Here is a 16,428-nt window from a genome sequence, read left to right as displayed (position 1 = left end):
TCACATCACAAATAAAGGGTTAAAATTATGGGACAGCATGGGTAAGAGGTATGGTCTTTGCTTCATACCCGAAATGTACCGAGTTTGACTACCCATCGTGTTGTGTGGCCCTAGTCATAGCTCATTTTGCGGCACTGCACTGTGGCTGATGCTAGGTTATTCCAGTCTTCCCTTGTTATGTTATCCTAGAGAAAAATTTCCCCTTGGTGATGAATAAAGGGAGTTTATTATTTATTTATTTTATTATTAAGTATGGATCTCAGGTGAAGTCAAAGTATTTCTGACTCCTCTGTCTACCCAGCAGAGATTGGGTACCTAGGTCTGTTAGATCTGGTGAAATATTTTTTGTGATAGACTAACATCCTACCCTATCAAGGGTGGCAATCAATTGTTTCTGTCTTAGATTGAAGCAGGCGCTCCCGATAGCTCAGTTGGTAGAGCACTCAATTCACACCAAAAGGGGCCTAGATCAATCTCAGGAGAAGTCAAGATTTTTTCTGACCCCACTGTCCACCCAGCAGTTAACTAGCTCTGTTAGATCTCTAAAAGGCATAATACATTGATATTGTTAACATCAGCATTACATAACAAGTCATTAAAGATTTTAAAAAGCACCGTTTCACTACTGTGTTCCTGTTTGTAGGCTGAATGGAAAGGTTGTTCCAAACTGTTGTTCTTGAGATGAGATGATAATTGTGTCAGTACTACATTCTCCAAAAGTTTTGACAACAAAGGTAAATTTGATACAGGACGATAATTATTTAATATATTTAATATGATATTGGTAATGATAATGATGATGATGATGATGATGATGATGATGATGATGATGATGATGATGATGATGATGATGATGATGATAATGATGATGATGATGATGATTATAATGATGATGTTGATGATGATGATGATGGTGATGACAATGCTTATCGAGAAATAACAAATACCGTATGTGAATCCTTTCTTTCAATTCTATAACAAAACAATCCATGAAACGTATTCATTTACCTTTGAGACTGAACGAATGCCAAATGGGGAAAGAAACTCCCTCTCAGCAAAGACTCTCTGTAAGACTGATTTCAGTTTGATGTACGGCACCAGGGTGAAGAAATAGTCATTTTCTCCAAGTTTACACACCTGTTTATTCAAAGCAAAATAACAAAACAAAACAAAAAAGTGAGCCTCTGTGTAAGGTAATATCCATTTAATGTGCTCAAAACACTTTACAGGTTCAAAGCCTACAGCAACACTAAACGTTTAGGATGAGACATGATGCTTGTAAGACATTGTTTTTTTGTTTTTTTTACACAACAGACAATGTTGTTACCGACAAAGTACCCATTTTCCGCCTGAAAAATAAAATGTGAGTAGAGAATCATTTGCAAGGACTCATTTTTGTATTGCCCACAGAAAAACTCGAACCCAGGACATCCAGGTAACACATTTACACAAAAAGGCCAACTTTTCAAAGAGCTAAAACGGTACATTGTAATGCGCACATCCGTCATGACCCAAAAGGGCAGTATGTCTGGACTATGCTAAACATTACTTACTTACTTATCCTTTTGGTTCCTTGGTGGAACATAAGGCGCCAACAAAGTTCCTTCAGGCATCTCTGTCCAGCTCAGCTCATTCCATGTCTTTCCAGCCTCTTTCATCTCCTCTTCAACTGTCCTCCTCCAGGTGCCCAATGGTCTGTCTCTATTTCTCTTTTCCGATGGGGATCATCTTAGTACTGTGTAAGGCAGTCTGGACTTTTTCATTCGAAGAACGTGGCCCAGCCATTTCCATCATCTGTGCTTGACTTCATCCACAATGTTTTTCATGCTTGTGGAGATTTCTTCGTTGGTAACTAGCTTCTTTTTCAATGTTTCTGTGAGCTGAAATGTAACTGCCCAGGTATTTGAAGTGTTCCACCTCTTTCAGATCAGTGCCTTGGATTTTGACCATTTGTTTGCTCTTTGTCTTTACTTTCATGACTTTTGTTTTGCCTGGATGGATTTTATGGCCTACACTTTTTCTTGAATGTTCTTTTGGGTATGCGACAGAAGTGCGATGTCACCTGCAAAGTCACAATCTTCAAGTCTCATCATCAATCCCCAAACAAGTCCTCTTGCATAGCTGTTGGCCACTGTCCTCATCACTCAATGAATAACAACAAGAAAGATTGTAAGTGAGATTACACATCCTTGCCTGACTCCTGTCTGTACACAAAACCATTCACTTTGTTGTCTGTCATGGCGTACAAAGCACTGGTTGTCTTCATACATATTCTTCAGTATGCTGATGACTTTCTTTGTAATCCATAAGCTGTTGGTATTTTCCAAAGTGATGGATAATGAATAATGTCAAAAGCCTTCTGAAAATCTATATAATTCACATACAAAGAAATTTCAACTCTACTGATTGTTCGACAATTGTTCTCAAGACAAAGAGCTGGTCAGTGAATCCTCTTCCACTTCTGAAACCTACCTGCTCCTCCCTGAGAATTCTGTCAATGACGTGTTTCAGACTTTGTAAAAGGACTCTGTAAAATATTTTTACAGTGTTATGCCCCAACAGAACAGGAATTAGATAAAGAGAAGGACGGATTCTCCAATATTCTCCAAACACAAATAAATACCCCATGCCATGACACGTTGATCCTCATGGGAGACTTTAATGCTAAAGTTGGGACTGACAACAAAGGCAATGAGAGATGCATGGGAAAGGAGGGAGCCGGAGAAAGAAACGAAAATGGACAATGTTCATTGACATGTGCCTTGAAAATGGTCTAGTTATAGGCGAACTGTCTTTCAGCACAAGAATATATACAAGCTGACCTGGATCACATCCGATGAAAAAACAAGAAATCAGATCGACCCCATTGTCATCAACCAGAAATGGAGGAGTTCTATGAAAGATGTCAAAGTTGCTGCTATACATTACATACTCTTTATTTGTCTGCTCTTTGTTTTAATTTTCTGGTCGAAAAAATCATAATCTTAGGACATTCAAGAGACACTTACACACACACACACACACACACACACACACACACACATTATATATATATATATATATATATATATATATATATATATATATATATATATATATATATATATATATATACAGTCCAATGTTTTATCTATTACTGCTTCGCTGCTTCTTTTGTATCAACCTTTGTCCTCTTGAGGAAGTCTGGAGTAAATTTTCTTTCATTGCAAGGAGTAAAATTCAACTTCATGAATGATAAGCAGGTTCTGCTCACGAATTCTCTAAAATCAGTCTCATTTATCCTCACCTGACTGAAGAGTCTTTCATATTCACGGTTGGAATGAGGAATGGTGAAGAATTCAAACATAAAATGAGAATCTTTTATACTTCTTAATACTCAGAGAGTACACAAGTGTATCTGTTTAATTCAGCCTCAAGTCTTTGTCTATTACCTTGTCAAGATCTCCATCCTTGACCAAAAGAAGAATGTTGCTCTTTTTGGTGAAATATTTTATTGCCCCATCGAGACAGTCCTGATTTCATCAGGATGGTTGGCTGCTATGTTTACAGTATTTAAAGCATGAGGCTGAAAGTTCGGCGCCTGAGACAAAATATGGCAATGGAGAGTCTAATATGATGAACAAAAGTTGATTCAATGAATAATTTATCTATGTCTAGTCTGAGTTCATTCAAAAGTTTCAATGAGACAGAGGCACAGAATCCTCGCCAAAATGGATGATGTCGAATCACTAATTATCCTATCGTATAATAAATGGAAAAGCTCCTTCGGGGGGAGAGAGAGAGAAGGAGAGAAAGAGAGAGAGAGAGAGAGAGAGAGAGAGAGAGAGAGAGAGAGAGAGAGAGAGAGAGTGAGATAGTTGCATTTGATAGTTCTCCTCTCAAAAAAGGATCTCAGCCAGGCCAAACCACGTTGATTCATCGCAAGACAAGGACAATGCCACAAGGAAGGGACAGTAGACAAAGTTGTTGATAAAAATAAAACATCAAGAACTGATGTCTCTAAACAAATGGAGGTCTGAATCCTTTGAGCTGAGATTAGATTTTAAAAAACAAAAACAATATTGACACGACATTTCCATGATATAAAATCCATGTCTCAACTTTTGTTAAAGTCGTGAAGCTAAGAGACAGGGAACTGAATCAGAGACCGAATGGCCACCAATTGTTTATTTCTCCTTTATTTCCTTATTCAGACTCAGAATTTTGTTATTAGGAATGCACTTTCAACATATTTTCCATATTGGCACAGCCATGGATGTGTAGCTGGTTATAAGGAAGTATGAATATTGTCAGATTTGCAGCCCCATGAATAGAAAGAAAAAGAAAAGGATGGTTTGCATGGATTGGAAGAAGCAATAGAGCATAACATGTAACCCAATTTTCAGACTCTTCTAACTCACAGAAAGTGAACAAAAAATACTTTGTGATAGAATGGAATCACATTCAGAGATAGTCTAACAGGCTACCCAAAGATTAGAAAGCCTGGTGGTTCTAAAGGTCTCCACTTTTTAAAAAAATAGGTGGCAGTTAGTAAAAAAAAAATAAAAAGGACTGATTCATAACAATGACATGTTCTCTTAGATAACCATTTTGCTTACAGAATCAACCCATCAGATGAAAATAATACTTACAATATTGTCAGTGTGCACAGAAACTGACATTTTATATTTACGTAGCTACTGTAAGATGACAGTGGACTCAGAAGAAGACGAAAAAATAAAGGAAGTAGAAGATGGAGAAGAAATAAGAGGGGGAGGGGAGAAGGAGGCGGAGATGAAGGTAGAGGCATGGAATCTTCTTCTTCTTCTTTCAGCTTATCCCGCATTTTGCAGGGTTGCCATAATGAATGCCACATCTCCATGCATCTCGGTTCAAAGCATCATCTTCCTCTAGTCCCAGTTCCTTCATATCGCCCTTTACCTTATCAAACCATCTAGTCTTTGGGCATCCCTTTTTCCTCTTTCCCACCAATTGTAAGTTAAATACTCTTCTTCCCATGTAATCCCTCCCTCGTCTCTTTACATGTCCGAACCATCTCAATCTATCTTCTCTCATTTTTATTGACACATTCTTCACTTCAGTCAACCTTCGAATTTGTTCATTTCTCATTTTTTTAGGGAGAGGAATAGAATGAGAAGAGGAAAAGACGGGTCTATTTGACTTACATAAGGAGCAAAGGACTTGCTACACTGCATGAGGTAGGCCTTGACCCCTGGTGCATAGGTTAAGCTGATCCTGGCACATGCCAGCAATGGAATGATGCCATTCCAGGATCTCACACGGATGGGAACCTCTTGGTATCTTCCTAAATGGGCTAGATCATAGTAAAAGCCATCATCCTCATGCCACAAGCCTAGAAAAAAAATAATGACAAGAAAAAAGACAAATGAACAAAAAATAAAAGCTAAAACAAATAAGAAAAACAAAAACAAACAAAAGCAATTAGAATTAGTTTCCACCTAAGTGACTGGTGATCGGGTGGGAAAAAAAAACCCCAAAACGAATGTTATAGGCTGGATGGGCATTCATTTAATGCTCCCTCGATCACTCATTCCTATGAAGGGATGGATTAGCGGGATGCAGCCGTCACAAAACAGTGCCACACATCTCTGTCATTGGCCTTCTCTGTCAACCCATACAACGTCAATCCTGTCCAATTCGTTGATGTTATCCAGCCACATTTTCCTTTGCCTTCCACTTCTCCATTGACCTTTTAATGTCGTTTAAGGCTCAAAAATACATAAAACAAAATACATAATTCCCCCTTTTTCTCGGCTTAATGAATGATGTGTCAACCGGTGGTGGTGGGGAGGGGGATTCTGGTCTCAGCAAACGAAGTGTAGTTGTTGAACAGGAAAATAATGGAGGAACATAGGCTTGGCTTAACAGATGATTTCTTAAAATACTGGCTAAAGACATTTGCTATAAAGTAAAAAGATGATAACTATGCACAAGGAACAAATCATAGCCATTTGTAAAAATATAGTGTCACTTTATAAATAAGAATCATAAAAATATCCAGTAAAACTTGTGAAAACACACAGCACAGCCAAAACATGTCTGCAGTCACCGGAGGCCAGTGCCAAACACCAAACAAAACACGTCTGTTCTCCTTCTTACCAAAACGTTGCTAAAGAGAAATGAACATAATAATTCCTGTTACATAGAAAGCATTCTTAATCTTGTATTGAGTTGTTTTTGTTTTTTTCTTTTGGTAATTTTTTTCTGAAGTTTTCAATAATTATCAACTCACTACCGGTTCTGAAAATTTCTCTCCCCAAGTGGAAGTCCATGGGTGTTGTTATTCTGTTCAGCATTCTTAAAGGGGCATTGGAAAGAAAATTGAACTATATAAAAGAAATATTTTCTACTCCAACTTAACAAGATGTTACACCCACCTCCATGGTTGATGTCTGTGTTAATAGCCTTGGCAATGTTGAAAAAATCGGTTAGGAACCGTATGGCCATGTCAGTCAAACAAAGATCATATTTACACTGCTCCAGGGTCAGCTGCAGCATGTTGAGGGCAAACTGGCCCATCCAGCCAGTAGCATCAGCCTGGGTGTTACATGTAAGAATATTAAGCAAACAAAAAGGATAGAATACATTTTTAAAAATACGAGGGTGAGTCAAAAAGTAATGGGACAAATACCATACTGAGTTAATTTCTTTTTCATGTGACGTCATATTAGGCTCAATTGAACTTACACACGTACTCTTTAAACCAAAAGTTGTTAAAAATTTTAATTCTGTCAAATTTTGACAAAGTTATGACTGTTCAAAATTGCTGCCCGCATAGATGTCTGTCAGTGACAGAAAGCTGTCATTGAATTTCTTGTTTTCAAAGAAGAAACCTTGTGTCACATTTTTAAACGTATTGGTAACATCTATAAAACTCAGGCATTTTGTAGAGACAGTGTTTTAGGTGGGTTGAACATGAGCCAAAGAGACAATCATTGGAATGGCGTACCCCTCTCTTCACCAAAGACCAAAAACTTCAAAGCTTAGAAATCAGCTGGAAAATTATGCAAACAGTGTTTTGGGACATTAGAGGTGTAATCCTCAGTGATTTCCTACCACAGGGAGCCACTGTCAACTCTGAATGGTACAAATAGACCTTGAAGCAATTGAAGGTAAGAATTTGTCAAGTTAGACATCGAGATGAAACGAGTATTATTTCTACATGAAAATGCCCTTCCTCACACAAGTGCCAGGAAAAGGGAGATAATCGCATCTTTTTGATGGACATCGCTGTCTTACCCTCCTTATTAATTCACCAGACTTGACACTTTCGGACTTTCATCTTCTTGGTCCACTGAAGGAGGCAATGAGGGTAAATCACTTTGAAGATGATGAAGAAGCCAAGGCAGTAGTGAAAAATTGGCCCAAAGTCCAGTCAACTCAAGTTTTACAAGGATGGGATACATGACCTTACACAACGGTGAAGTGTGGCTATTGAGAGAGGCAGAGTCTATGTTGGGAAGTAGCCTTCAACTTGGCTAATGCCAAGCTTTAATTTAAGGTATGATGCATGGCATTGACTCAAGCAGAGTCCTATTACTTTTTGACTCACCCTCGTAACAAACACAATAATTGCATTTACTCAGTTTTATAATGCTTAATGCACTTCCCCGGCAAGCCATACAGAACCAAATTTCATTCCATACAATACAAATCGCCTCCTGGGTACTCTGTTTGAATTAGCAGGCTTACAATATCTATCACCATTGCCTTTAAGCAGGTTCCCCTTTACATCTGTTTAATGTCTGGGATTGAGTTTTGTAATCTTTGTAGTCATTCATTCACCTGAAACATCACTTAAAACAGAGAGTGTCAAATAGATACATTCTATATCGAGCCTTTTTTTTTCCATTCCTTTAGAAAATCTTTAAGGCAAACTTTAAGGCTAGTATAATTGGAAAGTTAGAAAAATGTGAGTAATATTCATAATGGTGAGTCGTTTTGAATACATTTCATTGCATCGTCAGTACACATTTGTGTGAAGGTCTGAAAAAAGGTGTCAGAGCTCATAAAATAAAGATTTGAAAGTGTATTAAACAGTGGCAAACAAAGCAGAGAGAAAAATCCTAGAAATTAACCATCCCAAAAAGCAGCCTGCTTCGACTGGGTCAGAAAACAATCAAATGTGGGGTTTTTTTTTTTCCTGCAATTGGTTTTGCCATAAATTTCATAATTATTCAAAGTAAGTATCCTGATTGGTTACCCCTCTCCCCTCCCCTAGTGCTAGGCATTCGGAACATTTTCATGTACCTGTTCCGATTTTGTTCCGTATGGCCTTGTTCCTGTTCTGAAACAGGTTACTGTTTCAAATTGGAGTGATCTGCAATGGGAGATCCTACCATATCACCCAAGACTGTTGAACTCGTGCATACTCAGCCTGTTGGTGGTTCAGAAGGAGAAGGAGGAGGGAGGGTCGTAGGCTGGTTCATCATCAGGCGAGTATAATAATAATAAATAACACTTATTATTATTATAGTGCTAGTGTCGACAGAAGACAGTTTCACTAAACCCTTCATACTTCTCCCAACCAAATCACATCTTCTTGTTGATACTTGACACAGGAACCAGTACATGGACCAGGAACATGTTCCAGTTGTTGGTTCCTGGTTATCGAGAACCAAGACCCATGCACTACTAACCCCCTCCAAAGAAAAAAAAAAAGATAAAGCAAGAATTAGACATCACTTGACATCTTATTGAGAAATTAGGGAGCAGGCACAAGAGTAAGACAAAGATCTGAACAAGCGTGTATGAAATGGTGCCAGACAAAGCAGGAAAGAAACATACAAGAAAAAAAAACATCCCAAAAACCTCTGTGGTGAAATGGTAGCACGTCAGACTGGTAATCAGGAGGTCTGAAATTCGATCCAAGTATTTCATTCTTTTTGGGATGGTTATTCTTGTTTTTTTTCTTTCTTGTTTTGTCTAGTACTGTTTCATAATATCAAATTAAGAAACTCAGGAGCAGGCACCAGTGCGAGATAACGATATAAAGGTGTCAGACAAAGCAAGAAAGAAAAATACAAGAAAAAACAATCCCAAAAAATCAGTCTCCCTTGACTGGAGATCAGACCTCAGACCCTCTGATTACCGATCAGACGTGCTACCATTACACCACTGAGGCTCCCGATAGTTGGGACAATATTAATACCCATATTCTTCACCAATCTCACTTTCTTGCTGTGTCTGGCACCTTTCATACACACTTCCGATCTTTATCTTACCGTTTCATACACACTTGTTCAGATCTTTATCTTACCGTTTCATACACCCTTGCTCAGATCTTGACATCCTAGTATGTTTTCAAACTGTACATGAATCACACTTATTAAAGAAAGTAAATAGCAGTCTTTTGGTGCACACAAACCTGTTTAAGACTTTTTACGCCACGTGGAAGATGTGACCTGTCAAAGAGGCAAATGTTGTCCAATCCCATGAAGCCATTTCCAAAGAGGTGGCAATTTGAAGGGTCCAGTTTGTGCCACCTGGGTGAAATGATTGTGTAAATTGTTTTCCAGATACTAAATGAATTAACTTTTTTTTCAAGGGGGCTAGGAGTGGGGGGGGGGGGGTGTTGGAGGGAGGGAGGAGGGTCTAGGCGGTTATTTTTCAAAGCAATTTCTGAATGTCCAAGTGGCTTTGAGGGATTTAAAGGCTTCATTGTAGTTGAGTGCATTAAATTGAGCTTTTCAAATTGAGTTTTTGTATAGTGCAATATCCACTAAACATGCACAAAGCGCTTTACATGGGGTCCCTGGCCAACAGCAACACTAAACATGTAGGACAGGACATGGTAAGGCGATATTACATTTTTTTTCAGACAGAAACAACGCTGTTAACGGCCAGGTACTCATTTTACACCTGAGTATGGTGAGAGAATGGGAATAAAGAGCCTTTTCCAAGGACTCAACTATGCGCCGAGCGAGGCTTGAACCCAGAATCTTCCAATCCGTAAAGCTACGTCTTACCACAAGACCACATAGCCTCACAAGTGCATTAGAGATATATTAAAAGAAAGAGAGACCGAAATAGAGAGTGAGAGAGAGAGAGAGAGAGAGAGAGAGAGAGAGAGAGGGTGAGAGGAAGAAAGAGAGAGAGAGAGAGAGAAAGGGGAGGGTGGGAAGTAAATGAAGTGTGTGTATATGTATGTGTGCGTGTTTGTGAGAATAAAGAGATTGAAAAAGAGAGAGAGGGAAATAGAAAGAGAAAGAGGGAAAGAGAGATAGAGAGAGAGAGAGAGAGAGAGAGAGAGAGAGAGAGAGAGAGAGAGAGAGAGAGAGAGAGAGAGAGAGAGAGAGAGAGAGAGAGAGAGAGAGAGATTGTTTGTTTGTTTTTATGGTTTTTACGGCGCTGGCAAGACATTAAGGTCATATCACAGCCAGTAACAAGGAAAAGAAAATGGGAAAGTAAAAAGTTCTAGAATTACAATTAAAGCATCCAAGAAAAGGTAAGACAAAGGGGATTGGTTCAAATAGGGAACATATGTAGATTCCAACAGCATACCATCAATGTACTTTGTCATCACCTAAAAGTCTCATCCAAACAGAAGCACAGGCCTGTACCAAGAGGAATACACTCAACTGTTTACAAATCATTTATAATATGTAAACAAAACATAATACAGTGCATAACAGAGAGATGATTTACAAGGAAAAAAATATCATCTCCCAAAACTAATGAAACATTTGACTGTTCCCCTCTCAGCAAGGGCAAGAGAGAGAAAGAGGGAGTGCATGTGTCTGTTTGTCCGTGTGTGTATGTGTGAGTGTGTGTGTACGCGTTTGGTTGTTCTTATAAATAATTATAAATAACTGTTTTACATGGGATTTAATCATCTTGTCATGATCATAATTTCATCAAGTATTGAATGAATGACATCCCTTCCATGAAGTTCATCTGAAATGACAACTCACCATTGATAGTTAATTAGGAGTCGAGGGTAAACCTTCTTAATGAAATCCAGATGCCAGGGCTTTTCGTATTGATGAATCTTCCAAACAGCCCATGCCACGAGAGGGGGATTGGCATCACTAAAGTCAAACTCACAGCCTGGAATCTGAAGAAATATTTAGGTAAGGGTAATTAGTAGAGTTGTGTCCATAAGTGCTTTGCAACAGCTCATTTATGGGAGGGTCTTGCGAGTTTCAAACAGTTCGATTTGATTTGCTGTCCTGACACAAATAAGACCTAGCTGTCTCATTTTGATGAGACCTAGTTAGTTGTCTCGTTCTGTATGTGCATGTGAAACAGTACAGCCTATTTCCAAACTACTTGCATTGCTAGTCAGACAACAAAAGGAAATAGTAAAGCTGTGTTTTAATTATTTATAGGTACAAACTTGAAAAAAACAAAAATGAATATAACAGCTTTGAAAAAGAAAACAAAAAAACAAACTGGAACATTTCGGACGTGTCCCTTCTTCAGCCAATAACAAACACATTGAAAACATTAGTACATCACTTAAACTCCAGACAGACAACAGAAAAGTATTAGGCACGCCTTTTAATAAGTCCGTAATACTTTTCAGCAATCTTAACTTTATCATTTTCATTTGTTGATTGGCATTTTCAACCAAAAAAATAAGATAAAATAAAATAAAAGGAACTATACACTGAAAGTTTCCCTCTTAGCTAAAATTCCCAGCCAAGGCTTGGGAAAAACCAAGAAATCACTTTCCAAGACAAGGACAAAAAGCAACTTGGAAAGTGAATACGGACCTAAGGGGATAGAATACACAGCAAGTGTGACTTATTCAGTCCGATGTGGAAGGTCAAAAGATACCTCTCTTCCCTCTATTTGAGGTAAATAATAGGAGTTGCAAGAAAAGTATTTTAAGAGTAAATAACATGTTAAATTGGTCGATGGCGACTTGGAAAAATGTGGAGTGAAAAGATATTAGTATTAGAAGTATTTCAAGAAAATGTTCTCGTAAAGCTGCATGAAAAACTTACTCATAATGATGAAAATAAGGATCATTATCATCATACACCAGCACCACCACCACATCATCATAGTCGTTATCATCATCATCAAAATCAACAGCAACAAATGGCAATAACAACCACAAAGAGTTCCAAAACAATGTCACCAACGATAGATCAAATATTATTGTTTGAGAATAATAAGACAGGAAACATTTTTTAAAATCCAAATATTTTTGTGCCATATTTTGTCTTTCTCAGGCTTTCTAATAATAACAATAATAATAATAATAATAATAATAATAATAATAATAATAATAATAATAATAATAATAATAATAATAATAATAATAATAATGAAAAATTATAAGTAATAATAATAATAACAATAATAATAATAATAATAATAATAATAATAACAATAATAATAATACTAAATAATAATAATAATAATAATAAAATAATAAAATAAAATAATAATAATAATAATAATAATAATAATAATAATAATAATAATAATAATAATAATAATAATAATAATAATAATAATAATAATAATAATAATAATAATAATAATAATATAATAATAATAATAATAATAATAATAATAATAATAATAATAATAATAATAATATAATAATAATATATTACATTTGTCAAGCGCTCTTCCATATCATGAGGAAGTGCTCAGAGTGCTTTAAAGGGGCATCAACAATCCAATTTGGAAAATAACAAAGGCTTAAGATGATTTTTAAACATATCTTTCGATGAAGAAGGCCATATTTCTTTTCGAAGTTTGTTCTAGAGGGTCGGGATGTTTCTAGAACAGGATCGTCTTCCACATGACACGTAAGAGTTCTTTCCTTGAGGGACAAGCAATTTTCCATCGAATTACAAGCGAAGGGATCGGGTTGGTGTATATAACTCCAATTTATCATAGAGATAAGTGGGTTGATTTGTGTTGAGGCATTTAAAACACAATATCAGAACGTTGTACAATATTTGCTCCTTAACAGGTAGCCAATGAAGCCAATGAGTAAACATAACAGCAAAGTTTATCCGACACAAAGATGGTTGTCCAAATTTAGTTTATGTTAAGGCCAATAGATTCAAAACTTGCCCCAGTTTCTGCAGAGTTAATGAACAGTAACAAAAGCTTACTACCCTTTGAACGGAATGCTAGATTATCATGAAGTACTTTCTGACAGAAACAATTGAATGCTTGAACTAGTGGCTAAACTGGTAAACAGTCTCGCCCCCTTGCTTGTGAATCAGGTGCTCAACCATCTGAATTATCTAGACTATAATACATGAACAAAGATATCATCTTGCTGCAAAAAAAAGGAAATGCTGAAAGCAAGACCCATCATATAACTTCATTCCTTTCCCCACCCCCAACCCCCACCACTGGCCCCAAGCCTTCAACTGATATTATTTTTAAAATTTATAAATAAATAAATAAATATAAAACGGGACAAAATTTCTATTAAATAAAAAATAAAAACAACACAAACCCCCCCCAAAAAAAAAAAAAAAACAAAAACAAAAACAAAACATAACAAAGAAAAAAAACAACCCATCAGTTTGCCACTCCTTAAGGCCTGTCTCACCTGTCCATTAGGGTGCATGTAGCGATCAGAAAGAAGTATCGTGATTTGTTTCTTGGCAAACTTTAGATCCAGAGGGGCAATCAGAACAGATTGGATGGCTAAATCCCAGGAGGCGAACTAAAAGCAAAAGAAAATGTGGTAAAGAAATGAATATCCATGTCAATGTAGCATATTTCCCACCATTATTTCAGACTCTCACTCTATCTCTCTCTCTCCCTCTCTATCTCTCTCTCTCTCTCTCTCTCTCTCTCTCTCTCTCTCTCTCTCTCTCTCTCTCTCTCTCTCTCCGTATGTATGATGTATGTAAGTATATACATTATATATATATATATATATATATATATATATATATATATATATATATATATATATATATATATATATATATATATATATATATATATGAGCCAATGTCAAAAGGTGCTAATTTTTTGTCTCAAAATAAAAGTGACATAATATTCCATTTATGTATCTACATGTCTAGCAAAAACCTATACTTCATAAGTCAAAGGCCCTTTAGCCCAGCACAATAACGTCGACAATACCTACATGTTGAAGGTGTCACCTGTGACTGGTGACACCAAAATGAGACAAAAAAAATCAATAATCAAATGATTTTTGTCGAGCATCAAACTTTATTTCGTGAGATATAAACATAAAGACACAATCAACAACAGTTATAATACAAAAATGTCACCAGTACTTGGAGAAAATATTGCTCTTTGGTGTCATCGGTTACACGCAACATAGAATGCAAAAATATTATTTCATAAAAATGAAGGTACATTAACAACAGCAATAATATTGCATAGGCGTATGACCAGCAATGTTTAGAAACTTTTGGAATAAAATGTTGGGCAATAATTTGACCAAAGCATAAATTATTTAAGGACATGGTGTCACTTGTGACATTAGACAGGTGACACCATTACTTATGTCCCAAGCATATTATATTGCATTTTTGCCAATATTATGTCATTAATTTCAGTCAAACAAGTGTAATAACCACAGTTAAATATGGAATTTCATTATATTTAAAAAACCAAAGACTTAAAAAATAGAAATATACATGGAAATTAGAGCATTTGAGTGTGAGAATGCAATTTTGCCACAATAAAACAAGAATAGCAACTGAACAAATGTAATATCGCCTGTTAAAAATGGAATTCATTAACATTTCAAGCAATGAAGAACATGAAAACAGGAATACATTCGAAACTTAAAACTTAGGTGTCACCTGTGACATTTAAACCAATGACACCAATGCCCACAAAAAGTACCAGAAGTCATACAAAACAGTATATAAATAGCATCCATGGTAATGAATTCATGCAATCATACGGTAAAATACACCCGACTGCTCAAATCTGCTTGTTTGTAGTAATTTAGTATATTAATAGCCAATCAAATCAAATCTCTTGATAACCCTTCCATTTTTCTAGATTTGTCAAAAGCTTGGGTTTTGCCTTTTTCTTGATTGACCGCAAACCTGAAACAAATAAAACATTAGAATTACAAGGAAATAATTTTGTGTTAAAATCACCGTTCATAATATCATATTATCATCCAGGTGAACAAAAAAGTAAAATAAGCTATGGTTTTATAAAAGAGGATACGTCGGAAATTTTGACACTTCAAATAATCACCAAACTGCCAAAATTATACGAGATGAAAAACAAGCTATCGTTTTAATCAGACATTGCAATTCATTTTCAAACAGAAAGGGATATATTAGTTTAGCTTAGAATTTTGGATACCAAATAAATTAGTGTCATTCAAGTCACTATAGTCCACTTAAATGAAAATTATGATAACCAAGTATCTGCACCATCAGTATCAGGGTTTATTTCCACAAACATACATCGAATACTGTCTTAATCTTATTTTGATGTAATTAAATAGAATAACAGCTAAAGACATTATTTCATGGGGGCAATATCCAATATTAACAGTGTTGTTTGTAACAATGTAAAATAGCGATGACACCAAAGTTCAACTTACCTTTTTTGCCTGGAGTCATGCTGGAAAGGCAAGTGAAAGTGCTGCACTTCAAAGACTGGTAAGAAGGGTGAATTAAAAATGCAAATCGTCCTTTAACAATATATATATAAATGTATACAGTCGACTCTGCTTAATCGCGCACCCTCGGGAGTTCAGGTTAGTGTGTCGATTAAGCAGAGAAACTAAAAATAGCATCTAAGCACCAGCTTTCATGCGCCATTCATATAGGACCTGCCCCTTTGAGCTTTCTACATGCATGGGACCATCATGCTCAAGATATGGCCTCATTAGAAGATTTGTTTTCTTCTTTTTTATTTTTAAAATTTTTGGTGGTTTTTATTTTTTATTTTCTTGTTTATGTTTCATCGACAACAAAATGTGACTTTATTGATTGTAAGAATAGTAATTGTGAGGCGTTGATTGCTCTCTATTATTTGAAAGCTGTTTATAAACCCTTGACTCCAATCTCGCCAATGTTGGTAGATCATTTGTCAAGCATTCTTCTTTGATAAAGCGGCATAGTTTGTCCAGCAAGTCAAGTTTTTTGGTGTTTGTCAGTGGTGGCGTGTCACACTCTGGTGACTCATCCCCATCTTTATTATTCAGGAGTTGTCTTTTGTGTGGCTGAACGGAGTCCACTAGCTCCTGAGATGTCAGTTCACCGCTGTCCATTGTAACGAATCAATTGAATCATAACTTTTTTTGTTTGGTTTTTAGATATCTTTTTTCCAATCAAGATGTAGCGATTAAGCAGAGAAGGTGTGCGAATAACGTTTTTCAGGAATGTGTAGCGGAATGTGCGATTAACTGATGTGCGATTAAGCGGAGTGAACTGTATATAGTATTCTAGATTGTTGTAATATGGTACTCAGCTA

At 36.3% G+C, this 16,428-nt stretch overlaps 1 protein-coding gene across 5 annotated transcripts in view; it reads right to left on the bottom strand.

The window, feature by feature from the left end:
- Positions 1-16,428, bottom strand: part of LOC144968727 (uncharacterized) — a 49,227-nt gene that overhangs the window by 6,194 nt on the left and 26,605 nt on the right. For all 5 annotated transcript variants that reach the window (XM_078907350.1, XM_078907354.1, XM_078907353.1 and 2 more), the window contains exons 11-16: positions 13,553-13,669; positions 10,935-11,077; positions 9,389-9,506; positions 6,399-6,558; positions 5,166-5,353; positions 1,009-1,137 (exon numbers count right to left, since the gene is read on the bottom strand). In XM_078907350.1, the coding sequence (XP_078763476.1) occupies positions 1,009-1,137; positions 5,166-5,353; positions 6,399-6,558; positions 9,389-9,506; positions 10,935-11,077; positions 13,553-13,669 (855 nt within the window). The remainder of the gene's footprint in view (positions 1-1,008; positions 1,138-5,165; positions 5,354-6,398; positions 6,559-9,388; positions 9,507-10,934; positions 11,078-13,552; positions 13,670-16,428) is intronic.

This window comes from Berghia stephanieae, chromosome 3 (genome assembly GCF_034508935.2).
Source record: "Berghia stephanieae isolate SIO BIC M18660-M18661 chromosome 3, UCSD_Bste_1.3, whole genome shotgun sequence".
NCBI classification, from domain to species: domain Eukaryota; kingdom Metazoa; phylum Mollusca; class Gastropoda; order Nudibranchia; family Aeolidiidae; genus Berghia; species Berghia stephanieae.
Note: the sequence above shows the minus strand (reverse complement) of the source record. Positions and strands in the feature narration are given on the sequence as shown.